General features: G+C 38.9%; 2 protein-coding genes, 1 long non-coding RNA gene and 3 pseudogenes across 3 annotated transcripts in view; 2 read left to right on the top strand and 4 right to left on the bottom strand.

The window, feature by feature from the left end:
- The window catches only part of LOC149099813 (uncharacterized), a 45,657-nt gene extending 22,706 nt beyond the window's left edge, over positions 1 to 22,951 (top strand). Inside the window, exon 2 of the long non-coding RNA XR_016203481.1 lies at positions 20,463 to 22,951. This is a non-coding gene — a long non-coding RNA (uncharacterized LOC149099813). The remainder of the gene's footprint in view (positions 1 to 20,462) is intronic.
- On the bottom strand, positions 1,428 to 3,022 carry LOC149099815 (uncharacterized). The gene is made up of 2 exons (XM_089277962.1): positions 2,976 to 3,022; positions 1,428 to 2,487 (listed from the first exon to the last, which is right to left on the bottom strand). Exons 1-2 carry the CDS (start codon positions 3,020 to 3,022, stop codon positions 1,428 to 1,430), a joined length of 1,107 nt encoding a protein of 368 aa, XP_089134088.1.
- Positions 2,674 to 5,198, top strand: LOC110045244 (uncharacterized). The gene has a single exon (XM_020750840.2). The coding sequence runs from the start codon at positions 3,296 to 3,298 to the stop codon at positions 4,631 to 4,633; it is 1,338 nt and encodes a 445-aa protein (XP_020606499.2). The 5' UTR covers positions 2,674 to 3,295; the 3' UTR covers positions 4,634 to 5,198.
- Positions 5,287 to 6,986, bottom strand: LOC110045217 (uncharacterized; annotated as a pseudogene).
- LOC149099814 (uncharacterized) lies at positions 9,771 to 10,901 on the bottom strand (annotated as a pseudogene).
- A 1,859-nt stretch (positions 22,952 to 24,810) lies between the features above and the next one.
- Positions 24,811 to 26,876, bottom strand: LOC149099812 (uncharacterized; annotated as a pseudogene).
- Positions 26,877 to 27,830: the final 954 nt, after the last annotated feature.

Raw genomic sequence — 27,830 nt, 5'->3', positions numbered from 1 at the left:
GCTCCTCGCTTGGGACACTTATGAAAGGGGGAAATCGATCGGTTAACTTCTAGTATGGACTTCGAACTCGGTCAGTAGAGTTATTAATTAATTTCACATTTTTAATACCCCAAGGGGGGATGACGGTATAGTTTTCAGGCGGGGTGTGCTTTTTTACATTTTTTTTCCAAAAGGAGGGGTGCTCGCTAAAAGGGCTGGTGGCTGCTCCTGCGGAATGTGATAATTGGTATGAGTTAGAGGAATGAAGACACTCGAACTACAGCTACAAAAATTTCCATTTATTATTATAACATTTTATTTTACATGCATTATTTAATGAGTTCTTGATTTACTAAATTTTCATTATCTTCATTATGTTTATATTGTGTTCAATTTTCTAATTAATTTTTTATCACAATATCCTCTTTGTGTTTTGTAAAAGAAACAGAAATAGAAGAGTATGGATCAGGTTTCTGTAATTCTATTTTTCCTTGTAATCCTATGATATGATATAAAATAGAAAGTCCATTATCCAATATCAGGAAGCATCGCAAACAGTTACTAATTACGTTTCAAACTTGCATTCCGTCACTTACCACGGCTAGGTGATTGACAGTAGTAGCCAGGTTGGGAGAGGGGTGTTGGCTGTAAAGAGGCCAAACACCAGCCTAAAGGTTCCCCTCCCCCATTGCCTGGCTAGAAAAAGGTTCAGTCCACGTGGTGTAATTTGGATGATAATGGGCGTTGCTTGGGACTGAATATACTGAGAGGTACCAAAACCACTTGTTTAACCCCTAAAAGGTAGGATGAGCACCCCTCATCCTTATTAAAATGGGAGTCCCCTCAGACATACCTGTGGATGATTTCATAAAACAAAATTAACATAAATCAGCCTTCATATGCTAGATATGTCCATAAATCAAGGTACCAAACCATATGTATTCTGTAGAACCACAGAGTGATGTGGTAATACTAGTTTGTGTTGATCACAAGGTCAAAAAAGTTTAAATTTAATAATTACACTTCTGAAGCCATCGAGTGTTCATGCAATACAAAACATTTCCCCAGAGTATGATGTTTACTATTAGGCAGAAGAGAGCTGTCATTAAGTTTCATTTTGGTGCTTCACTTTCTCACCAACACTTGATTTTTATGTTATTTTAAGTAGAAGAGATTACATAAGACCATTCCTGGTATTAATTGTGAAAAGTAACAAGTCATGACCCCAAATGACAATTAATGAAAACTTGGTATTAAGAACAAATGAGTAGCCATTCCAATCCATGTTTGACTGAAGCATATTTTTTGCACAAAGTTAAAACACTTTAAAGCAAGTGTCAATGTTTGAAGCAGCACAGACTTATTTAGCAATTGCCAACCACATGGGTACACTTTATCAATGTCACAAAATTAATGTGTCTAGTACTTTTCAAGTAGTGAACTTGCAACTAGATCACTGAAGCCTTGTCATACCAAATTAGTTTTACTGGGGTTCTATTAAGGCTTGTTGCTACAGTAAATGTTTCATCACTCTCAGTTAAAAAACTGTACTCATTAAGACTGTGTGCCATGTCCATTAGTGATGAATCATCTTTGAGGTCTTCCCAGTCCATGTCAATATCAACATCTTCCATTAAATCTATGTCAAGTGCTGCAACTAGTTCAACATCTCCGAAACACTGACTGATAATGTTAAGAATAGCAATTGCATGTTCTTTCTGCCACACTTCAACATAACAGAGAACATCCTGTACATCAAAAATTTTGTGGCAATTTTCCAATACTTGTGCAATGAAGAAGTCTCCTAGCTGAAGAGGCACATTTGGACAGCTAACTATATGTAACTTTTCAAGTTTGTTCGTTTGTTCACTGATTTTCTCTTTTCTGAAATTTTTGAGTGCATTTTTTAGATAGTCTTTGTTTTGTGAACTGACAGGTCTTGTTTTGACATTGAAAGGCCCAGGAAGTTCTACCTCTGCTGACATTTCTACAATGAATGCATCCTGACAGTCTTCTGAACCACAGGAGCAGTGTAAAGCACAGTTGTCACAACAATTGTGCTTAGGGATGACATCTTTTGGCCTCTCACCAAATGGTGCAAACAGGGTATTTCTTCTACACTGATTTGTTTTGCAATAATCTTTTATATCTTGGTCACAGTGGTTTGACAGTATTCCATTGTAGAGCAGAATACAAACAGCAGGCATACCATCTTTTCCTCCTCTCCCACTTTCTTGCACATAGCATTCTAGGTTTTTTGCAGGGCCCATGTGGTCAATCTTACATACTTTCTTACAGCTGACACCCATTCCAAAAGCATCTGTTGTAATTAGACAACAGATGTGGCCATCATCATATGACAGGTTTTCTACAATGTGGTTTTTTACAGCAGTTGGATTGCCTTCATGATACATTTCAACCATATGGTTTTTAGGTTGTTTGTTGCCAAGGAACAAGTTTTCACTTAAAAACAATGTCAATGTTCTAAAAATAGGACCGCAATGCGTACTTGGGTCTTATGCTTAGTTTTACTCCTTTCGCTTGGAATGCTGTTTTCAAATGTCAGTACCTGGGAGTTGAATTGCTACAAGTGAGATGGTTGACATAACAAGTAGTTACAATTTTAAGTGGGAAAAGTATGGCAGAATACTGTTTATTTACTTTATCCTCTAATAATGATCTATTTAGCTCTTAGTCCTAATAGGACATAACACAACAACAATCTCTCAGTTTAGCCCTATTTTGTGGAATGTCCCATGTGAGTGAGTGAACTCAGCACTGTTTACACATGTCAAGTGAAGTTGTACATGTAGTGTCAAAAGGTTTTGCTGCTGTAATGACTAAGCCTGTTTAAATACATAACATTAAAAACTGAGTACCGCAGGGTTGTCATTTGTTTTTTGAGTAGGGGGTTCCATCCGAAATGTAGGCAGATAAGGTTTGCGTGAAAAACATGCCGCAAAGCGGCTGGAAAAATTAAGCGGTCCTTCACCTACCATGTAGCTAGGCTCTGGAATAATATAAGATCTTCAGACTCTGTCATCGTTTTTAGGAAAATAATTGTTTACCTACTTTTTTGTGATAAATCTATTAATTTGTAAAAAGTAAATCCAACCCATTGTATGTCACTAAGTTTTTAATGCATATTTATTACCTTAGGCCCAGTTCAGACGCCAAACTTTTCATGAGCCGAACTTTATTTGAATTTAGGCCGACCCAAATTAACAAAAGTACGCCTGTTGATTCAGATGTCGAACTTAATTCAGTTTGAACCAAAACAAATTGAAATGTCAGCGGTTTTCAGGCCAGTGTAAACATGGCAGACGACGCTAGAAGACGCGGCAATCGCCCCATATTGAAGGAGTTTCTCTTACGAACAATGATGGAGAGAGCGAAAATTAGGAGGAAAAGGATGCAGACCCTATTTCATTACATGGTGACAAGAAGACGACAGCTGGTAAATGTCTGTTTAGTCACTGTGCTCTTGTTATTGTCTCAAGAAAATGTTTCATCTGAATATAGTCGTTCCTGCCGTCGCTTTGGGAGAAACATGGGATGGTTTAACTGCGTTTGGAATACTTATTCTGAAGAACGTTTCAAGAAAACATTTCGAATTTCACGTGGAACTTTTCATTTTATCCTAAATCGGATCAGGCATGTCCTTCAAAGAGTAACAGTGACCGAAGAACTGATATCACCAGAATGTCGGTTAGCTATTTGCCTTTATCGTCTGGCAAGGGGTGATTATTATTACACAATCGCAGAGATGACTGGACTAGGGGTTTCTACAGTGTGTACAATTGTCAACGAGGTGACAAAGGCAATAGTGGAGAACTTGTGGGAAGAGTGTGTGACCAAACATATGCCCAAGTCAGAGGAAGAGTTTAAGAAGAAAATGTTGGACATGGAGGAACTTTGGCAGTTTCCATGTTGTTGGTCCGCATTAGATGGCTGTCACATCCCCATCAAGTGCCCACCAGGAGGTCTTCAATCATGTAAAGAGTACTATAATTTTAAGAACTTTTATTCAATTGTTATGATGGGGATGGTTGATTCGAACTATAGGTTCATGTGGGGAACTTGTGGGTTTCCAGGAAACTCACATGATGCTATTATTCTCCAGTCAACTCAACTTTGGGCTGACATAAAAGAACATGAGCTGATTCCTAACATTGGGAAGAAAATTGGCGAAGTGCTTGTGCCACCACTAGTGCTTGGAGACTCGGCATTTCCATTTAAAATGTGGCTCATGAAACCCTATAGCAACGCTGTCCTAACCCCAAAACAGAGGTATTACAATTATCGGTTGAGTAGAGCAAGGATGGTGACCGAAGGTTGTTATGGTCAATTGAAAGGAAGATGGCGAGTCCTTCTAAGGAAATGTGAAAGTAGTAAAGAAGAAGTTAAAACGGCAACTCTAGCCTGTATGGTTCTTCACAATGTGTGCATTGACAGGGGAGAAACCCTCAGCAAAAAGTTAGACTTAACACTAGATCCAGTTACAAACCAGCAACGCGATAGGAATCGGATAAGGGAAATACTTCAAATGCTGCCTTGTGAGAAAGTCAGAGATTCATGCCAGCAGGCAGATATCATACAAAATACCCTTGCTGACAAATTGTTTTTGGAAAAACAAACTGGCATTGTTTGCTAGACCACTTTAGATCACTCTTTTAATCCCTGTGATAATCACATGGACATTAATAATTATTTGTCCTGGCAAAATCCTTTCTTAAAGCAGGTATGGCTCCTTTGTTGATATTATGCAAGACATTAACTTGGACAATGTTTCAGATGTTTCCAGGGTGGATTTTGTGATGTTAGAAATGGAAGATGTACATTTCCAAATAACTGTTTATTAGCATAATGTGCCAATGTTGTTTAACATGTTACTATTAAAGTGTTTCTATGAGAAATGATGTTTGTCTTTGAGAGAAAATGGGCTCATTGTTGTGTATACATTGCATTCTCCTTAAGAGCTACACTGATTTATAGTACTCACTGTAGAACTCTTATTGATAACGATGTAATCTCAAGAGACAGTACAGAGTTGTTTCACTTTGTCATAAAGCAGCTTATTAACACAACATATTCATGAACTATAACATTACTTCCCCTCTTATAGAGTGTATAAACACAGTGTACAAACAGTGTGGTTAAGTGGTAAGTATTCGGTTGTACACAAAATTTATATATATCAAACAACAACAAAAAAATAATTTGTTCTTTGCAGTCAATCTGGCAACCAATCAGAGATTAGAAAGTGAAATAATAAGGATACAAATATGAGGATACAATTTCAACTTCCTACATGTATCCTTGTTTATATAATAGTAAATCACATAGAGTGTAAACAGAACTATCGGCCCTGGTAAGAGTAGATACCTCACCAACAGATTCAGGGCTTGGAATAGAATAATTAGAATTAACAGGTGTTGGCAGAGAATTTGCAGGAGAAAGGGGTCCAAACTGGTAATTTGAAGGGCCCTGATACATGGAACCAGCACTTTGAATAATTTGGTGAGGAGCTGGTGGATAAGGCAAGTAGAGACCATCACTATTACAGGCACGTGAGGCAAAACCCACATGTCCTGCTGCAGACACAGGGCTCTGACCCTGAAGTGGTTGCTGGTTTTGAAATGAAAGCATCATTTGCATCAATCTTAACTCATGCTCCCGTGCTTTCTCTATATCATCTTTCATAAAACGTATAAGTTCCTTGGTTGGATCTTTTTCTGCTATTGTTTTCATCAATTTCATAGCTTCACAAATTGGGTCATCCCGATTGCTTTTTCATTTTGGTTGCTTTACAGGAACAAACATATTCTGACTTTGGTCAACTGATGACATTTCACTTTCAGAGCTGTCCAAAGTTGGTGTGCTAGTGACATTTCAGCAAAACTGAGTTGCTGATGGTTCCCTTGCTTGCTCTGGCTGGCAAGAGTCTCTTGTTTTGACTATGTCATAAAGCTTCTGAAACCATGCCCCAAAATTTTTGTCTTCTTGGAATCTTTTTATGCCAGTTCCAGTCTTAATAGTAAGAGCAGCTTTCTTACATTCAGACACACACTTCTTGAACTTTGATCTCAGTTGCTCAATGGTAAAGCAGAAACTCTCATCCCTTGCGACACATCTCTGCTTCAGTTCTTCACGGATTTTCCCATAGATTTCCCCATTCTGTTGAAATTTAGTATTCCTAAATATCAGCTTTGTCTTGTAGTGATCACTGCTCACAATTATATCAATGAAATCATTCAGCAGCTCTTGTGACCACCTGGGCTTTCTTCCTGCTTTTTTTCGCTTGTTCTTTGACTTACTACCATCCTTGTTCTCCTCTGGGTCGTCCTTCTGTTTATCTATATCCAATGGTTCCTCCTCTGAATTTGAGAGACTGTAAGTTTCTTGTAAGCTACTGGAATATGCCAAAACAATTAAAAATTACAATTTGCACATTGTAGTTGCAATATTCTAACTATTTGGCAACAAAAAAACTAAAGCTATTATGAGGAATGCATATTTCTCTGTCGTTGCATTTTGCTTTTAGAACGGGGAATAGAATATTCACTTTGTTTCCTACAATAGCACGACTTGACAATGGGGCGAGGAAACCTGTTTCCTTGCAAACTGCCACACACTGCCACACGGATATCTATAGAATGCCTTCAATAAAACATTACTTGGAATAAAACTGTTACCCAAGGTAGTTGTAAAAGTTAATTCCACACGTACTTTTCTGGGTTGTTGGTCTTGTCTCGCCCATTATTTGCCATTCTTCGTTTTCCGCCATCACAATTCTCTTCCAGCAACTTCTTAGCCTTGAAGCACGGTTCACAATGCCCAACAGATCTTCCTGCCGTCCAGCCAACAGTATCTTCATTGTTTTCGAAAATAGAACACTTGTTACAGATCGACATGCGACATTCAATACAAACATACTTCGTGTTAGCGAAGCAGGAACTACACATGTCTTCGCTGTTATCCGCGAGTGTAGCTCTCCAAGTCGCCATGATGGTAATAAACACGCTTTATGATGCATGCTCTCTTTGAGAAACTGCTTTTACAATACGTTATCATAATTTATGCATTAGGTTCGGCACATGAAAAGTTCGGCGTCTGAATCAAAGCCGTTCCAAAGGCGAAATTCCCGGCTGAGCCAGGTGGGAAGAACGGCTGAGCCGGTCCCAATTCAAATAGCCGTTCTTAACTGATTCAGACGCCGAACTTTTCATGTACTTAATTCGACGTATTAGGTTCGGCTCATGAAAAGTTCGGCGTCTGAACTGGACCTTAGTTATTTGGTTATTTTTTTAGTTACAGTCGACTCCCAATAACTCAAACCTTCAGGGGAAATAGTAAAAGGTTCGAGTTATTGGGAGTTCGAGTTATCAAGGGTTAAATTATATAGAAAATGGTCTGAAGGGAAATTAGTCAGCAGGGGGTTTGAGTTAGTGAGGGTTCAAGTTATCAGGAGGCAACTGTATTTTAGTATGATAGTTATGCAGTCTTGTAACCGAAAAATCCTTGTAGGGATTTGCAATAAAGTATGTATCATATTTGTATGTACTGTATCTTTACTGTATTGTAATTGTATTTTGTGCATAAGGAGGCAATAAAAAATACCTCTTCATCTTTTTCTTCTTGGACTCATTTTACAAAGACCACTATTATACAATTGTCTTTTTTAAAAACTTAAAAACCCAGTGGGAATAAAATCTCATCAAGAGCCTAAAAAAGAAATTACCATTTTACTACAGCAGGAGCTTCCTGAGACTACAGTCTGAAGCCTTGTCTAGCCGATAAATTTGGGAATTGTACACCAAATTCATAATGGCAGACGACTTGGGAAAGTCTCGGCCCGAGAACATGAAAGCAAGGTGGATGAGGATAAACAAAATTTAGCTTACAGGAGCGTGTGTTGTGTAATTTAAATTGTTGTTGTTCTTAGTGCTTGTTTTCGCTATGAATAGCAATAAATCGCCACAGAATCGGTATTGCTGTGTTCCACTTTGTAGTCAAAAGGGGACCACTGACCCGAATGGCGAGAAAGTTGGATTTTTCAGCATTCCAACCGAAAAATGCTTCAGGGAACAATTGCTACACGCGATATGACGAGATACAGGTAAGCACTTCTCTATAACAGATTCTACAAAAGTCTATTCCCTTCACTTCAAGGACGAACACCTTAAGAAGAGCCTAGGTATTGGACGGTTAACATACGTTGACGGAGCAGTTCCATCTGTTTTTGCATGGAAGAAGAGCTTGCCTTGGAAGAGACCACCACGACCTAGAGCACCCAGAGAGGATGTGAAAGCTTGAGCGTTGCTTGACATGAGCACAGTTTCCATTTCAAGTCCAGAAGCCCAAGCAAGTATGGATCAAAGTGACTCAAACATCGATCTTTGTTTAGAAACTGATTCAGCGTCGACTACCAGTGAAAATGCATCGTGCGTTTCTGAGAACTACTCGTCCTATGAAGATCTTTGAAAACAGCTGATTGAAATGGAGCGTGCACTCGAAGACAGTAAATCGAAAAATGAGAAACTAGAAGCCGAGGTGGAGAAAGTAAGGGCCAATGCTTTTAACCTTTCAGAGAAGTGTTCAAAATTGGAGAACAGAGTTTTTTCATTAGATAAGTTTATTTCCGATGAAGATATTGCCTTTTACACAGGCTTTCCATCGTATGCTGCTTTTATGGCAACATACACATAATTAAATCCGGGGGAAAGCGGAGAAAACATTCCGTATTGGCGTTCTGTTCAAAATTATGTCGACCCTGAATATTATGAAAGAGAACCTGAACTTGGTGTTGGACCAGGGAGGCCTAGAACATTGAACTCTAAAGAGGAATTCTTCCTTGTAATGTGCAGATTAAGGCAGGGATTTGCAGAGCGCCATCTGGGGCATTTGTACAATGTATCTCAATCTACTGTCAGCAGGATTGTTATTTCATGGGTCAACTTCATGAATTTGAGGTTTGGGCAGTTGAACATATGGCCATCCCGAAAAGTGGGAGATGATACCATGCCTCAAGACTTTCAGAGTAAATACCCAAATACAAGGGCTATTATAGATTGCACTGAAATCGAGTGTGAACAGTGAGTTGTTTAGTTCATACAAAAATCACACAACCCTGAAATGCTTGATTGCAATTTCCCCTGCTGGACATATCTCTTTTATTAGTCAAATTTATACAGGTAGTATATTTGACAGAGAAATTACAGAGAGAAGTGGATTCCTCAACCTTCCTTTTGATGCTAGCGATTCTGTCATGGCTGACACAGGTTTTACCATCCAAGATCTTCTTCCAGTGGGCGTGTCTTTAAACATCCAACCCTTTTTAGGGAGTTATGTTCAGATGCCTGCTGAGGATGTTGTAAAAACACAAGAAATTGCCTCTCTCAGAATTCATGTGGAGAGGGCAATTAACAAAGTTAAGAACTTCCATATTTGGGACAGTATAGTTCCACTCAGCCTATTTGACATTGTAAATCAGATGTGGACTGTATGTGCACATTTATGTAATGTTCAAGATCCCATTGTATCATAGTAATCATCTAATGGGATCCTGAACATTACATACATCCTGTAGTTAGTAGTAGTAGTAGTAGGCCTCTGTTGGTCAGGGTTAAGGGTTAAGGATATGCTAATTATAGTGCCCTACCCTTCATAACAAGATGTCTACATTTTTTCATGTACACAAAAGGTATGGGTGAGACTATAGCCAGCAGAAATATAAACTATACTTATTTATCTCCTTTGGTAAATTGAGATGAAAACCAGTTATTCACAGATTATGCCCTTGTTGGGCTGGAATCATTATCTTGCTGTTTGAATTCTGCAAGAGCAAAAGTATTAAAATGCTGAAAATAATATCCACTGATACTTTGACTAATGTTATCCCAGAATTGCTGATCAAATATTATTCTTTGGATCGACATCCCCTTGAATGTATATACAACAAAGTCACACCAAGAAGCACCAGTTATTGCCAATTGGCCCTGTACTTGAGCATAGTACTCATGGTTAGTTTTTAATCAACACTGGTCTCCTACACATTCACAGAAGAATTTGGGATCAGCACAAGCATCCAGTGGTGTCACAGAAGATTTTGTTGAGGGGCATTTTACTTTTAAAATTCCAAAAGGCTGGCTACCGCCAAAGTCAATCACTTTTCCATCAGGTGTGGCAGCTAAGACAGGCAATTCTTTTGAAATAACCAGCCCACACTTGAGGAGTGCTACTGGTGTTTTCCTTGCAGTCATAAATTTTTGGTACTCGTGAGTGGCAGTTGCCTCATAGTTTCTTCCATGTGCAGTATGTCTGCTTGTAAACTCTTCAGGGTTGATCAATTGTTTAGCAAACGTGTCATGGTTTCTTTGCCTTCTCGAAATCAAATGAAATCTTGAGGCTGTAAACCTAAACCTCTTCTCTTCCCTCCATCTCTCACTGCCTACCTGCTCTCTTGTTTCCATTTCAGTTTTGTTCAGCTTATCTTCATCAACCTCAAGAGAAGATAAAAATGTTCTCTGCTCACTAGTAACAGTGTCTGGATAAACTCTAGGTTGAGTGTCTTTAAGGGGAAATTGTGGATAATTATGTATACCAGTATTTATGTCAGGAGACCTTGGAACAGTGCTTATATTGGCATACACAGGAAAATTAGCCTCAGTATAAGACAACTGGTAGCTATTTGTAGATCCAACAGGGCTACTGCCATATTTGGTTTTCATCATCTCATTTGATGCATTTGGGGAAAGGGTTGCAATTCCAATTTTAGGATTAATTCCTGCAATAGCTTTTTTAAACCTTTCTTCTTCTGAAACATCAGGCTTTGTTATTTTGCGGGCCTCGTACAGTTGACACATAACAGCTTTATCAGACTTCTTGTCATCAGGCTTAATTTTTGTCACAACTAAATTCATCACTGATTGGGGATGGATTGAATCACCTCGGGTCCTTTTATGCCAGCTTTGTAACTTTGATGTACAGGCCAAAGCTGGATTTTCATCCAATTCATCCTTTAGATCTTCTGTTGTTTTGCTCTCATACAGTGAGTATTTGCAAATTTTCAACAGGAGGGCTAACGTGTAGTTACAATAGCCAACTTCACCAGCAGCACATGTGCAAGAGGCAGCCATTACTTGTCCAGTTATAATGCAAAGAGTAACTTGTATTTTATGAGGGGTTTCATGTTTCTTGTAGCTATGATAGCACTTACATTGAAAATAGAAATAATTTTCATCATCACTGACTTCAATACCCTTTAAATATTCCTCTTGGAGAAAAGTTATCTTATAAAAGATCTTCATGATGATGGTATTAATTCTTATGCTTATGGTCACGGATTGATTCAATAAGATCAGCAGTAACTTCGGCTAAAGTTTTTGGCTCATCAATCCATTTTTCAATTTGAGAAAATCCTTGGTGATATTCAAATTTCTTTGGCGTAGTCTAGTGCTAAGGTGTTTGTACTTACCAGTCATCTTATAATTTTAACTGTTTAAACAAACAGTATAGTACCATGGTGGATTATAATTTATCATTATTGGTGTAGATAATTTTTCACGACATCGCGAGACATATTGACCTTTTTCATGTTTATTTCCAACACATTAGAAACACATCATGTATCTGCAGGACTTTCCCTTGTCTGTTGCATCAGACAGTCGTTGACCTTTCATCATATCTCTTCTCAAACTTGACTTTATTTGTCTGATGCTTTATTGTTAGTTTATGCTTGACTATATACGCTAACAAATAATATTCACAACAGTATGGAAAAAAACCAATGTATAACTTCCATATATATTACTTGCATAATAATCGCTTAAGTTTCTTCCAAAATGATTCTTTTTTGAAAACAAAGGAGAACCTCTTATTCAGAAATTTACTTGATACAAATAAGTATACTTCATACTTGTTCATGCAATATTGATATATAATTTTATTTATTCTATTAATGAGGCAATCATGGGAAACAAGTCAATCAAGCCAGAGTATAAGCCAATCGAGCCAATCGAGTCAATCAAGCCAAAGTATGAGTCAATCGAATGAATCATGGGAATCAGGCCAAAGTCTCTCTCAATCAAGTCAAAATCAATCAAGTCAGAGTTCAACCTGGGATTCTCAATCTTCGGGTGAAGAATGGTTACCAGCAGACTATGAAGAAACTGATTCAGACTGAAAATACTTGGAGATAAAACAGTATATATTACTGGTGATGGAATTGAGTGAAACAAATAAGTTTAATTGTGGAAATGTTATCAACGAAGAAATGATCAAAATGGATTACATTGATTGTCCAATTTGTGATGAAGGATTACAGCAACCAACAATTAAAATAATTCCTTGTTGTAAAAAACAAGACATTATCAATAACAAATGCGTGAATGTATGCTGTAATTGTGGTTCAGTTCATAGTTATGGTACAACATTAGAATTCGTTGATTTTTATGAAATGAACATAGGTTTATTAAGATATTAGTTTACCAAAGAAAATATAATTTCGATAATATCTTGAATGATATATGCAGTCAAAATGGTTGGCAAATGCTAGTACAAAATCATAATAGAATATGTGATATTCTCCGAAAAATAGACAAGATACTGCCACAAATTAGTGGTCATTTTAAACGAATGATCAACATTAATTTTATTCTGCAAAAAAATTTCGAAATCTTGGACTTACCAACTGATAAAATAAAAATAACGAGGACCAAAAAAACTTTGCTGATGTATGAATATTATTGGAATAAAATAATTAAGGGGGTAGCCTACCTTCATTTTCATACATTTTATGAACAGAGTGCTCTCGCAAGCTTTAAAAGATATACCAATCATCTATACATCAAATTAAACTGCAAAAAATACTCTATCACACTGGAAATTGAAAAATGGCAATTGTTTAATCCAGAAAGCATACTGCCCCCCATACACCCAGGTCCCTAATTGCACAATCACTCATCTTCTGGCAACAGTGCCAAATTTACTTTATTATATAGAGGGCCAATTAAATCTTTTCAAGCAAGAGTAAACGTAACTCTGTGCAACAAACCTAAGAACTGCATTGCTACCCTAATTTACAGTGATGAAATGACGGGATGAATTATAAGCCCCCAAAATAGCCTAACAATACAACTTTGAAAAAGCTAGCAACATTTCTGGTTATCAAAAATAAAGACTGTTAAAGGTTCATTGCACAGAAAATTTATCACAGATTCTAAAAATGTATGGTTTATGGGTACTTTTCTTAAAACCTTTGCATCTACATTTGCCAAACGGTGTCTAATTTGGCCCGAAAAGTGTTTTTGAGAAAATCAAGGAAAACTTTCACTTGCGACAATGTCTCTCAAAATCCTCCAGGAACATAAGTGTCTCCCTCTCTTTCAATGTTATGTTCCTCCTCATGCCTTCTGTCACTCCTCCTTTGCTGTCTTGCTTCCAAGGCACTGACTCGTGACTTTTTTCTTGCATGGTATGTGCGTTTACTGTCTTCCTTGTCAGCAGCTTCAGAAACATACTGTCCTGGATCGAGGTCACACTTTCTCATGATGTTTGCAGTAGTGTGTGGACCATCATTAAAATGTGCCACAGCCAAGGCACATGCTGTCTCCACAGAACTCAGGCCAACGAATGAATCTTTTGGGCATAAGCCCCAAACAACAGAGTTCAGGGACTCATTTTGGTTTTGATTAGCCCCTTCAAGGCAGCGATCCAGCAAGTCATTTGCAGATAAGGCTTCAAAAGTTGGCTTGATCACTTCCACTACAGCTGGGGCCAAGGGAGACTTGTGTTGGTAACTATCAGTTCCTTTTGTCTGATCCTGCTGCCACCCACACCATGAAGTTTCACCCTCTGGGCAGTAGTCATGTTGAGGGTTTTCATCTGAGGAAGCAGAGTGGTACAATATGGCCCAGATTGCTCTTCTCATTCCCTCTTTGTTTTGCTTGTGGCTCCGTATGGCCTGGCCATAGTATTTCTGAAACAAGTCAATTTTAGTGTCAGTCAAACAGTCTCTCCCTCCGATAGTCTTTCCGTCTTCAAGCTTCCTCCCCTTGTACATATTGTTGAGATCACGAAGCCTTCGCCCCATTCTCTTCTGTACATGACCAACACAGTCTTCCTTCGCAATATCAATGTCACCATAAGGTTTCAGTTCCACAACACTGGCATGGTTTTTGCAATGTCCATCTGAAATCATGGTGACATATCTCAGCTTGTTTTGCTCAATGGTTCGAGAATAAATGTCAACAGTGCATTGCATTTCCATTGAATTTGTTGATCCTTCATGGGTAATGTCGCAGACATGAGACGATTTCCAACGAAGGTAATCCTGCAAGGGTCTCTCGTCCTGCTTGTCCAGTAGTTACACTCATAACAAAATTTTGACTTTATTTCATAGTCAATGACTTTGCCAGTTTGCCAGGAAAGGGCAAACACAGCTCCATAAAGGGAACTATGCCCCCTTTTCATCCATGTACCATCAATGGTGATGGCAATGTCAGCCAGATCATCTCCACAATTGTTTATCTCCCTTATCTCCTTGACAGCTGCACTCATGCTCTCCTTAGCTTCCAAAATAGCCGCATCCTTGATATGTTTTGAATGCTTCTTGTAACTTCTTTTGGCCATGGGCCCAGGGATGTCCAAAGTACTGCATATCTTTGACAATGCTACATAACCTCGTCCAATTAACTTGGAAGCAAAAAGAGCACTCCTATTTACTGGGGAAAACTGTCCTGTCTTGCAATCAGTACTAAAGGAGGTTTCTTTGCCACATTTAATGCATTTGAAGGTCATCTGGGATGCCAATCCCATTCTTCCATCCTCGCAAAGAAGCAGAGAGCCTTCTTTGCACTTTTTGCAAACCGCAGCTTGCCCAATCGCCGAAACAAGGCTTTTGACATCAAAAATTCGCCGTCCTGACCAATCTTCTTCAAGATCATAAATTTCTTCTTCTGATTCATCTTCTTTGAGATCAGACTGCCATCGCTTTCCACTAACAATCTTCTCCTCTGAGGCAGTTTCCGTTGACAACTTCTTGCCGCCATCTTTGTTTTGACTTGTTTCGCCAAGCAATTCGTTCGAAAAAGAATGACCTGGGGCAGTAAACTGGTTGCCAGCAAACTTCCTCTTCTTTCTTTTCTGAGAACGGAACTTCGGAGACATTTTTTAAAAGCTAAACAATAGAAAAATTCTCTAGAATTGAACCCAAGCGATGATTTTGACATGAACTAGACTATGAGTAGTCCCTCTTTCGCTTAGTCGGTCGTGCGTGACGCGAAAGAAAGGAAGGGACTACCGCATAAGCCCAAGAGTTTGCCCTTTCACAGCCAAGTGATATTTCGGTGTAGGATTTCTCATCTTGATGTCCTTTTATTATCGCCCGCTATCAATAGCCCTGGGAGATCTGAATAAAATTGCACTACTCTACTCTTCAAGTAGCCAGGCAAAAACATATGCCGTGAGAAGTATATCTTCGTTCAGTGTTCGTTCAGCGAAACTGTCAAAGAAGTTTTAAAAAGAAGACAGCGAATGAGGCCTCTTGTAACGATTTTTGTCTAGAAGTTATTGTGAAAATTTCAACAGAGTTTCAACCGAGAATTTACATTATACATTATACATAGGAGATCATCCAACTGCGGTGAAATGTTTGCCGATAGCAGCGGAAAATTTCAGGTGAATGTCCGGAGTCAAGTGAGAGTCCGGTTTAATCTTTCAAATAGACGGCAGAAAGGCCAAGCTCAGTGAATTTATATTCGCTGACTTAGACGATGCTGTTGAGCAGTGAAATCACTAACATGCTCGCAGTCGGGGTGGAGGTAGAAAGCTTTGCCAAACAAAACACTGGATAAATTTAAATCTTTCCAAAGCTTTGCAAGAACATCACGGTTTGCGAAGCGCGATTCTAACGCTTTGATTTGCTCTGGTACCGCTTCGATTTGCTCTGATTCCAAAATGTCGACAACACGTCAACGCTCCTAACATAAGCCAATCATATTTTTGCGTTGTGAGAGCAACACATAATTCAAACTCTTGGGCTTAGGCAGTAGTCCCTCCTTTCGCGTGCTACTCGCCTCCAGGATTTCGCGTGGCCATTTTTTTCTCACGGTTTTCTTTCGCGTCATGCACGACAGACTAAGCGAAAGAGGGACTACTCATAGTCTAGACATGAACACGTTGAGAAAACAAATCGAGTGGCTTGGTACTCTGTAGCACACACAAACTGTATTCACTTGGGCCCAGTCCTTTTAGGAAGCAAACGCTGTGTTTTCCTTCCAGTTCTGATCCATTTCGCACAATACAGAGCGCCTTATTTACTAATAAACAACGTTCGTTGCCATGGCAACGAGATACCGCACAAACTCCTCGGAAAAATGATAAAAACCTGGAAAATCGAAAAAATTCTTCCTGCATTAGTTTCTTTAATACTGAAACACTAACAGCCCTTAATAAAATTTTTCAAAATTTTAAACTTTTTTGACAAAATGAAGTAAGGCAGGCCCCTTAATCTTATTCAGTTGTGAACAATTTATTGTATAATAAAGTGTATTATCGTTTGTCTCACGATGTAGTCACTTGAGATGTAGATCGCGACGTTTCGACTGCTTACTGCTAGTCTTCTTCAGCCACCGAGATCATCACCAAGATTGAGTCAGCAGTCAGGCCACTAGATGCGGAGCGAGCAGACACAGTCAGGAGATCCGTCAACACCATCCTTCAACAGGCACAACCACCCACGCCCAACATCACGAAGGAGCAACAGGAGGCTCTTAAAAGCTTAAAAGAGGACAACTCCATCATGGTCCTTCTGGCCGACAAAGGCACGCCAGCGTAATCCTAGACGCTGACACATACCACGCAAAAATATCAGCGCTAATTGATTCCGGACCGTACCAGCTGCTCAACAAAGATCCGAGAGACTGCTTGACCCGGAAGCTATCTGAGAAGCTGCTAACCCTAAAACGGAGTGGACACATATCAGAGGCGGTTTATAATAAGATCAGACCCCGACACAAACAACCACCTAGGATCTATGGTTTGCCGAAGATCCACAAGGCCGACACACCGTTTAGGCCAATTGTGTCGTGTGTCAACACCTTTGCGTACGACCTGTCTGCTTTCTTGGCTAATGTACTGTCTCCTCTTGCAGGTAACTCAAACTTCACAGTGAAGAACTCAACTGACTTCGCCTCCATCATCGCCAGTGAAGAGATCCAGGACCACGAGATCATGGTGTCTTTCGACGTAGAGTCACTGTTTACCAACGTACTGATCGAGGGCACCATACAAGCCGCGCTACAAAAAATGGAGAACGACGCAGGCCTGGCTGACCACACGACACTTACACCAGTTCAAATCGCGGATCTCTTGAATTTCGTATTAAGATCTACGTACTTCCAGTACAACAGATCGATTTACGAACAACGAGATGGCACAGCCATGAGGAGCCCTGTATCCACGGTTATTGCTAATCTCTACATGGAGATATTTGAAGAACAAGCAATAGAGTCCGCACCTTACAAGCCTAAGATCTGGAAACGCTACATAGATGATACTTTCACCATCCTGGATCGGGATAGAGTTGACGTCTTCCTGCAACACCTGAACAGTCAACAACCATCAATCCATTTCACCATGGAGATCGAGAACAACAACAAGATCGCCTTTCTCGACACGTCAGTTTACAGAGAACCTAATGGCCGCCTTACCACCAGTGTCTACAGGAAACCAACACATAGTGATCAGTACCTAGCGTATGATTCACACCACCCTCAGTCAGTAAAGCGCGGTATTGTGAAGTGTCTGTACGACCGGGCTAAACGTCTCGTCACCAAACCATCAGTAATCGCTGGAGAGAAGAAACATCTGTCATCTGTACTTGTTTCTAACGGATATCCCTCCTCTTTTGTACAGAAGATCACAAAGGCACGAACAACCCCAAGAAGAGAGCCTGTCGTTGAATTTAAATCCACCGCTGTTTTACCTTATGTCCAAGGAGTTTCGGAGTCTCTCCCCGCCGCTGCCTAGAACAAGGCATTCGCACCGTCTTTAAGTCCGACACAACACTTCGGTCACACTTAGTGCGACCAAAGGACACCGTCAACCCGGCTAAACAAGATGGTGTTGTCTACAGGATTCCCTGTGAGTGCGGCAAAGTCTACATCGGGGAAACAGGGAGATCTATGCAGGAGAGGATCAAAGAACACGACAGGGATATACAACTCGCCCGTACCCAGACCTCCGCCGTTTCTGAACACACCCACAAGACCGGCCACTATCCTATCTGGAATGAGGTCAAGTTTATTGATCGAGATCCTCACTGGTACACATAGGGTCAAGGAAGCTATTCACATAAGACTTCACCCTAACAACATCAACAGGGATAGTGGAATTGAAATTCCTGAAGCATGGATACCCACGATCAAGAAACACAACAACAGGAGAACGGTACAACAACGGACCACTGAGGGAACAGCTACTCGCCGGAACAATGGAACAATAGGAGGATCGAAATGCACCAATCACAGCCGTCCTTTGTGATATAAATGATACTGTGCAATCAGTCGACCTTATCGCCTGAAGAAGACTAGCAGTAAGCAGTCGAAACGTCGCGATCTACATCTCAAGTGACTACATCGTGAGACAAACGATAATACACTTTATTATTGCATCTACCATGATGAATAACAACAACCTTTTCCTCGACAATTTATTGTATTTATCCTCAAACTTGTCATATAATGGACACATATCTATTATAATTTCATTTACAACTTTGATGTAGTCTAAAAATCGTTCATCGAATTCTAATCCTCTCAGGAATGACCTTATGTCAGTCAATATTTTTTCATATGGTGTGTATGGGAATATTTACACATCTCAATCTTTCTATTATAATTTTGGCCTCAGTGAATGCAGTCAGAATAAGACCAGCACCTGGTATTGTCCCAAGAACAATGGGGTTCAGTGTTGCGGCTCCCACTATTGTCCCTGCTGCTATCAGTCCAACAGATCCAATTTTACATGCCAGGTCCATTTTTTTAAAAAATATTGGTATGTCGTCTTGAATAGCCAGTATTTTTTCTGGTGATATCTGTATAAAGCTTTCAACTCTGATATCTCAGCCTCGGTTAAATTATTGTCAATATGATTGAAATTGAAAATAGTTTTTGATGCTTTCATATATATGGTTTAGATTGTTTAATCTAATCCAAAATATGTCTCTAACTTTTTTCTGCTGATACTACAGCATTAAATGCATCTCCACCTATTGCATAAGAGTTAGTTGTAAAACCCAATCTGAGGAGATAAGCAGATTTAATTGAAAAGAAGTGAATGTTTTCTGTTTCTTGGCTTTGGGGTTGTGACTCTGTGATTTCTTTTGGATCTATTCCAGCAATATTTGTGCTCAATTTGTTTCCCACTTTGGTACTCCAAATCATGATCTGCTTGTTGACATCTTTGGCATTATCTCCTGTTAGCATCAGATATTTAAATTTTCCTTTGAAATCTATCTCCAAATATGGAATGGTCTTATTTGCCTTTTTGAAACCGTAATATATCTTAAATCCCCTCTTTGCTCCAATATAAAAATCCATATATTTTGGACTATTAATATTGAAATCTATTTTAAGCACAGCAAAAATTGTAAAATGTTTGGTCAAATCACATTCCTGCAAGGTGGGTGAGCCAGTGTATTTTTGTGGAAAAGTGCCAGGGTGGTTGTTTTGAAATTAGCACAGTTTTCATATGTGTATGTTTCTATTCATCTGAGGAGATCTATTAAAGACGAGATCAATTGTTTGCCTTGTTTTTTTATGTGAAGTAACAATTAACTTGTTACCCATTACACAAGCCTGTACATGGGAAGAGGGCACTGTATGGAGCAACACAGTTCCAACTCTTATGTTTTGAGAATGTATCTGGATCAAAATCGTCTTCTGAATCTGCATCAAATTCTGAATTTCTGTATTTTTATACAAAGACGGACATCCATCTAGACGGATTATCACAAGAGTATGTGGTTCAAGATGAACTATCACGATAATTTCTCTTGACGGATGATCTGTCTGTTTGCCCGTATTTATACACAGACGAATTATTGGACAAACTATTGTTCTTTGCTCAAGTTCATCCCAGGCAGATGATCCATCTCTAGTATAAATCCGGCCATTTATGACAAATGTCCCAAAAAATGATGGACGAAAAGCTACTCTGCTCTACTCTACACCACGCTACTCTACTATACTCTACTTTAGTTTGTTACTAGTTCTCTACTGCTATACCGCTCTACTCAACGAAAGCTAGATAAAATAAAATTCAGGAAAACAATTTGAATTAAAAAAAAAACTTAAGGGAAAACAAGGGCCCAGTATCTAGCAAGAGAGAGAAGCAATTGTGGTTTAAAGCATTTAATGTTTTTGTACTTGCTTCAATATATCATAATAATGAATTTAACATACCTTGATTTGCTATTACAGCACTCTTTTCCAGTGTACAAGATCAGGACAGACGAACCACATCCTGTTGGTCTAGTGCAAGTTAGCTTCAAGCACTCTAGTGGACATTAAATGGAGGCTGTACAAGCATTTCAAAACGCTGCTGACAGCTACGTGTCAATTCCACAATTACGTCTACTTTAAAAGGTGTTTTCCCCGATGAGAGTGTTAGAGGCATCTTGCCCTAGGATCATCTATCTGATAAACTTAAAAGCATCAGTTTAATGCCACATGATGTTGGTGGCAGTGGTGATTGTTTTTTTGAATCAGTTTCTCATCAGCTTTGTGGAACTGCTGATTTACACTTTCAAATTCATTTGTCAGGAATAGGCCATTTAAATAATCACCCAGAGTTGTGTGTTGAAAGTATTGTTGATGACACTTGGGAAAATTGTTTAAAACAAATGTCAAATGCAGGCACATGGTGTGACAATATAATTATTCAGACAGAAGCAAACTCACACAACTGTGTCATTCATATTACTGAGTCTGATTTTAATAAACCTGATGGTACAATTATTTATCCTGCATCAAGTACATATGAGAAAAAGCAAACAGTGATATTCATTGGACACATTTCTATGTCACAAAAGGTTTCTCTGCTACCTTTTAAACTAAAGCTGACTTGTCAACAAGTCAATTTCCACCATACAAAATGAACATAGTACATATAATTTTGTTGAAGTTGTTGAGTTATAGTTCAATGTAAACTATACAAATACTTTTGGAATTCACCCTCTGTGATAACTACTCTACTGTTTATTATTTTGTTCAAGTTGTTCAGGTCAAGTTCCAATTCACAATTAAAAGTACTCGTTAACTGCACTTTAGACTGTGATAATTGTCTTAACTGCTCTTCTACAATTACCATTAATAACCAATTCTGTCCTTATAACAATCTTTCAGGTATGTACAACAATTTACCATATACCCTGACAAACTTACCACAAAACAAACTACACGTGCTACCTCACGAATGACAAACCAGAGCTAAGCTAATCTAACAGTACCCTTTTCTAAAGTAGATATATGCAAATGTGCTACACAATGTATTTGTTCCTATGGCCCACCCAAATTCATTAGCTTTGCATGTACCTGTACACCTTTCCAATAGACCAGAATGTCAACCTTGCCTAAACACCTTTACACGAATGCACTCATAATCTATGATTACTTCTAGTACATTAACTTTTAACTAACTTCCTAAACTACAGTTAAAATTAAATTTACAGTTTTTTTAAATTTTATTAATGCAATAACTTACATTTCATTACATACAAAAATTACCTACTACTTACAATGTTAACGTAACTTACAATGTAACGATACTAACAAAACTTACAATACTAACATTTACAATTTACAGTTGTTTCTAACATTATTTACAATTTACAATTTATCTTCAGTGTGGTAGCTCATGCCTGCACATTGGACAAGTGGCATGTTACAGAGAAAAGAAAGCATCTTTAATCTTAAATACAACTCTCCCCCATATAGATATTGAATTTGCAGCCATCAGAAATTTTACCCTGTCTAGTCCTTCAATGTTTTTTCCGCTACATTCCACAAAAAAGGCCTCTATCAGGAGTTTTGACAAAAGGTGCTGCCGCTATATCAGCGAGAAAACACTTACTGTATTGACAACAAAAGTCCAAAAAGTTTAATCAACCTTTATTTGCCACAAAGTTGAGCCTCCCCCCTTCAGTGTGCCTTATCAACACTACTTTCTTCGTACTAATCCTCACACAGTGCCAAGGAACCTCAAACTATGTTCAAGTAGTCTGTTGATTATCTGCGAAAGGGTTGTATTTCGCCTCACTTGTTTACACGAGAATGCACAAAATCAACTGTAGCTTTCTTTCAAGAAAAAAATTTAAGGCTACAAATAAAACTAGCTTAATGGCTCTTGGGTAGTCAGTCAGTCAGTTAGGAAATGTTACAATTAAAAACTTAACTGTAATAACTCTTCCGAGTAATAATTATCTTTAAAACTTAGTTCTTTGCAATTGAAGAGATACCATGTTGAAATAAATTGCCCGTCTGTTTGTCAATCTGCCTGTTTGTCTATTAATTACGCAAATATTATTGCATTTACCATTTTCAGCCATGTTGTAATGCAGTTCATGCGAAATACATGGCTGCAAGGTAGTTCATTGGACAGGTCACCCTCAAAATCACTCAGACAAACTGCACAGGATAACTTTACAGCTGTAGGTAATTTAACCAGAAAATATTGGTGAAATAGTCAAATAAAAACATCCTTCTACAGCCTTACTTTTAAAGTACGCAAATTTACCATCAAACGACAGAAAAAAACTGCTAATGTCACTAACTGTTAGAAGTGACTACAGAAATATTGTTAGTGCAAACATACAGATCAGTCAAGGTTGATCATACACTTATTTAATAAACACAAAATGACAGGACTGTATCCACAACTCTTGAAGTTTGGAGCAAATTAGTAATAAAAAGAGGTGAAAGAGAGAAAAGAATTGCTTCATCATCTCAGCAGACAAAGCCAAGACTCACCGACTTTTTCCGGAGTCATTTTAACTGTTACAAGAGAGGCAATCACTTCAGGGAGAGCTGCAGGCAAACCCTTATTGCTGTCCTGGGGATAAGTCGTAAAAAACTTAAAATACAACTACATCAGTACAAAAATTAGTCCTTGAGATCTTTCTTGTTTACTTGCCCCACGTTCGGCCAAACCCATCGAACTCATTGCAGTTGGTGGAGCCCGGGAAGTCAGTTGCTAAAAACAAGATAAAGAACTAAGGAAAGGATTGGATGATTTGTTCTGTTCAAGAGTTCTGTAACGCAGATTTAAACATGTATCACTGTTCCCCCCCTACACCTCCTCCCTGCCAAGTCTACTCCCTATCCAGCCTTGAGATTGTCACAACTTTTAAGTTATTATAATTTTTGCAAGGGAAATGGAGACCATATGCTGTATATTCCCCAGTTTACATTTCTTTCCCTAGCCTCCTAAAATCCACAATTTACACCCATACAAATTGGTCAGCTCCATAAACTTTTACACTCCTAACAAGGTTATCAACTGTCCCTAACACAATGACTACAATTTCATACAGTGCCTCTTTAATCACTAACATGTCCCCGTAGGCAGACCTAGGTGAAAGTGTAGATAAAACGTAAAGATTCGAAATTAACTACTACCTGCACTCCCCCCTTGCTTTCAAAAGAAGCAATGCCCCAAAGTTAGAGGAAAATTTCACTATTTGTGACCTTCCATAGGAAAACACGTCTTATTGAAAACAGCGTTTTTAGGGCATTTGAAATGCCTCGCAAACGGGGTTTGACAGCGTTTCAAATGCTTCGCAAACTCTTTTCAAACGCTTTGCAAACCCTTCGCAAACTCCTTACAAACGCTTGGAAAGCATTTCAAACGCTTTTCAAACCCTTTGCAAATGCCTGTCAAACAGTTTGCAAAGCGTGTCAAACGCTTCTCAAACCCTTTGCAAATGCTTCTCAAACCCTTTTCAAACGCTTCACAAACCCTTGGCTAACTTTTCGCTAACCCTTTTCAAACGCTTCGCAAACCCTTGGCAAACGCTTCTCTTGAGCGTCGGCAGAACCAGTCCGCAAGGAATAAAATGCGCTTAGCAATGATTAGTTTTCAATACCTTATGGTCAGTAATTAACTGTTCTTTTAACATAAGTAGCAAGATAAAAAGATTTATATATAGTTATTCAGTATGATGGGAAAGTGCAGAAATGTATTTAGAATGCACGAGCGCGCAATGTCAGTTTGTGTTTTGGTCGCCTGTGTTTACGATTTATCAGCTGATTTGACATGAATGAAAACTTCTTGCCGGTCATACAAGCAAATGTTCACCGTAGTTTTCTCGCAGACACAAAGAGAGAGGTAAAAGATAAATTTTAAATTTTACATCTTAAATATTATTTGAGCATTTGTCGAAATTTCGATCCAAACATTGCGCAGCGAACACAAACCGACAAGCCGAAATTTGCATAATAGCTGGACGATCGTGATTGTTTACGCTTGACAGATTTCGCGAATGAACCTTGTCACGAATTCGCTACATCAAACAACTGGGTGTTATTTTTAAAATGTACTACATAAATATGTTTACAAATTCAGAAATAAGCTTGTGCCTTGCCGAAATTGTCAAAAGTATGCCTGCGGTATTTACCCGGAACGTTTACTAAGCTTATCTATTGTAAACTATCCCACATCTTCAGTTTCGACGTTCATTGATTCGAACAACCTGAAATTTATAATTGACACTACATGTTGCCATTCATGTAGAGTTGCAATTAGTAGCTCCAATTCTTTCACTAAGACGCATCAAGGTTTTGGTGAATCTGGTTTACAAAATTGTCTAATTTCCTTATACAGATAATTCTTCCTTTCTAAATCCAGGCCTAATGGTTTTATGACAGGAGGAAACATATAAGGTGGAAGTTTTGCTTGATCTTTTAGTAAGTCAAACTCTACTTCTTCAGAGTCGGCATAACGCTTACAGTAAACCCGCCCTGGCACGTCTTTACTGAAGCGAAAATGATGACAGCCCTTTACTCCTGGCAATTTCTTGAAGTAGGGATCAAGAAAACTTACCCAGTCGTAAGTAGGAACTATAACTGAACCATCCTGAAGTCCACAGAGTTGTGTGACATTCACGCCTGTGACAGTCGAGTTGTCAATCGTACGGGCCAACTCGAATAGGTCCGAAATAAAAGTTTTTCGGACCGCCTGCTTAGCCAAGCCAAAACACCAGTCTGGAGAGAACTTGGTGTGACCAGCAACCAGAAATGAATACAGAATGTTCCAGTGCAAACCAACAATTATTCTCCGGGCATAGTACCAAAGAAAATAATTGTTTTTATTTTGACCAGAACAGTTGTCCGCGTGAATGTAGGCATCTGTTTTGCCAAGCCCAAATTTCCCAAAATAGTAATGAACCAAGCTGATAGTACTGTTGGCTCCCTTACCTGTGAGAACTGACTCGTCAACTAAGAAATTTACTTGATGAGGAATCGCTTTGCAGCAGATACCAAAAATAGCACATTTCCGTGGTGTTTTGAAATAAATGGTCCCGGCTGCAAGGGATTACTTGGATAGTGGACTTGTTGTGCATAATCGTACGAATAATGCATCTTGTCCTTCAAAGAACAAGGAGGGTTGTTCTTTGGAACGATCCCTTTGTTTGCAGTCAGAACCTGGTGTGCAGTAGGCTCTATGGCTTTTACAGTAGTTCTGTAGAAGCTTCGCTCACTACTTGGCCTAAACAAATGTTCTTCCTGAGCGCGTACGACTGCTGATTTCGCGTGCTCAGGAAGATTTGCTGATAGGACAATTTGAGTGTTATTATGTTGACAAGTAAAACATAAATCACTCATTGGCCGCATGATAACTACATGTGGAGTTAGCTGATTCCAAAGTTCCACGAACTTTGAGTACCCAGTAGGTGTTTGACTTTGTGCCTCCATTGCAGTTGAATAAACACGCCAAACAGAAGCTTTTGACATGTGAGAAGGCAAGTTGCACATCAGTACGCTTGAAGCCAGGAACACGGCCGGGCAAAACAAGCGCATGTTCTTCAGCATAGTTGCTGATGAACGTCGAAACTTGTTTAGTAGCCTCAAAAGAGCAGGTCTTTTTAGGCAGCCTACCTTTGTTTCCGTGAACACATAAAGTAAGACCATAGGCCCTATAATGTTCACACAGATTTGAATATCGCTCCCTACCAACTGCATGCAAAAATAAGTACGTTTTTTTACAGATTTGGCGGCCCATGAAATAAAAGTTACAAGCAGTCCGCTTTTGCTTTCTGCCTTTAACTTCGTCCCTATGCAAGTGGCAATGTAAATGAGAAAGAACAATTAAATCTAATTTTTTCTTACTCAACTGTGAACAGTTTGCATGGCTTTCGAGAACATCGCTGAAAGAGAACTCTGAACTGCAATGTTGCATCTTCGGCCCAAACTGACAACTGCATCCATTACTCAGAAAGTTTCTGATTGTCTGTAGCTCATCGCTGTCACTGTCTCTGAGATCAAGGCAGTTGTGTCCCGGTGAGCAATCATCTCGGCCTACAGAAGAAGTGTCATGCTCTGAGCAAGTGCTATCAGAATCTGACGAATAAGAATCGGCATCGTAGTCAACTTGACCTTGTACTTCAGCTGAACTTGTCCAATGGAAGTACTTGTCAACTACTGTTTGGAGCAGTCGGACGTTAGGTGCAGTGGTTTGTTCAGTGGCAAGTCTCTTTCTCCTTTCCTCTCCCCAGCCATTCACTCGCGTGTTTTGCTCATCTAGAAACTGCTGGTACCGTTCACTTTCACCAGTAGTCTGCGATGCATTGCTTGCAGGCATGTTCTCTTTGTTGACAATAACATCAGAGTTGGCTGTGAAAAAAAGAGAAAGAAATTACTGAATTATCCTACCCAACCATGATCTACGTGCAGTTATCGATCGATTAAATTTGATTATCGAACTGAAATTCAAATACAAAACTTTCTATGAGACAAATTTTTGAATTAACATCATGATCAATTCACGGTGTTTTCGATTGGGAAATTCAGATTTGGATTTTAAGAAAAACACAAAAACCAAAAACGGATTTTGCCGTAAGTGGAATTCACCTTGAGGAAGAGAAATTAACTTAGTGTCAATAAAAAAAAACCTTTTCTCTTCTTGGGACTCCAATCTTCGCAAACAATAACATTGTACCAGTGGTTGCTCCACTTCAGCTTTACTTCTTGTCCAGAACGCAACGCTCCTCCTTCAGGCTTAATATCCTTTCTTTTGGCATTTTGCTTAACTCCATTCCACTTATCTTTCGTCACCCACTGTATCAGAATCTGGTCGTTTTTTCCCATGTTGATCGCGAATATTCGTGTTTCGAGTACAAGCGTATTCTAACTGTGCACATGCAGGTTCCTGGTCTAATTTATAGTGATAGCCCACTTAAATGTTTAGCATTGTGGACAAACAGTTATTGTTTTCATTCAAAAGTTGTGTGACTGCTTTTAAATTACTTTCCAATATAATAGAAGCCAAAAAAAAAAATTGAATTTTTATAACATACAACAAAGCTACTTCACAAGTATGTGATTCACTCAAATAGAGTTTGATAGAAGATTGCGTAAACAACATCCATAGCTATTGAAAACGAGGCTATTGTTTAATATACAATTTGTGATTTGTGTGCCATGCGTGTTACTTCATTAGGGTGTTTCATAAAAGAAAACAAAGAATGTGTGAAAGAAAACAAGGCAGGAGTGATTCAACTTCTAAACACAAGTAATCCTTTCACCACTATTTTTAAGGCGCGCGCGTGCGTGTGTGTTATTTAAGGAAAAAGG

The sequence above is a fragment of the Orbicella faveolata genome, unplaced genomic scaffold, assembly GCF_042242905.1.
Source record: "Orbicella faveolata isolate gen_17 unplaced genomic scaffold, um_ofav_v1 contig_46, whole genome shotgun sequence".
Taxonomy (NCBI): Eukaryota; Metazoa; Cnidaria; class Anthozoa; order Scleractinia; family Merulinidae; genus Orbicella; species Orbicella faveolata.
Note: the sequence above shows the minus strand (reverse complement) of the source record. Positions and strands in the feature narration are given on the sequence as shown.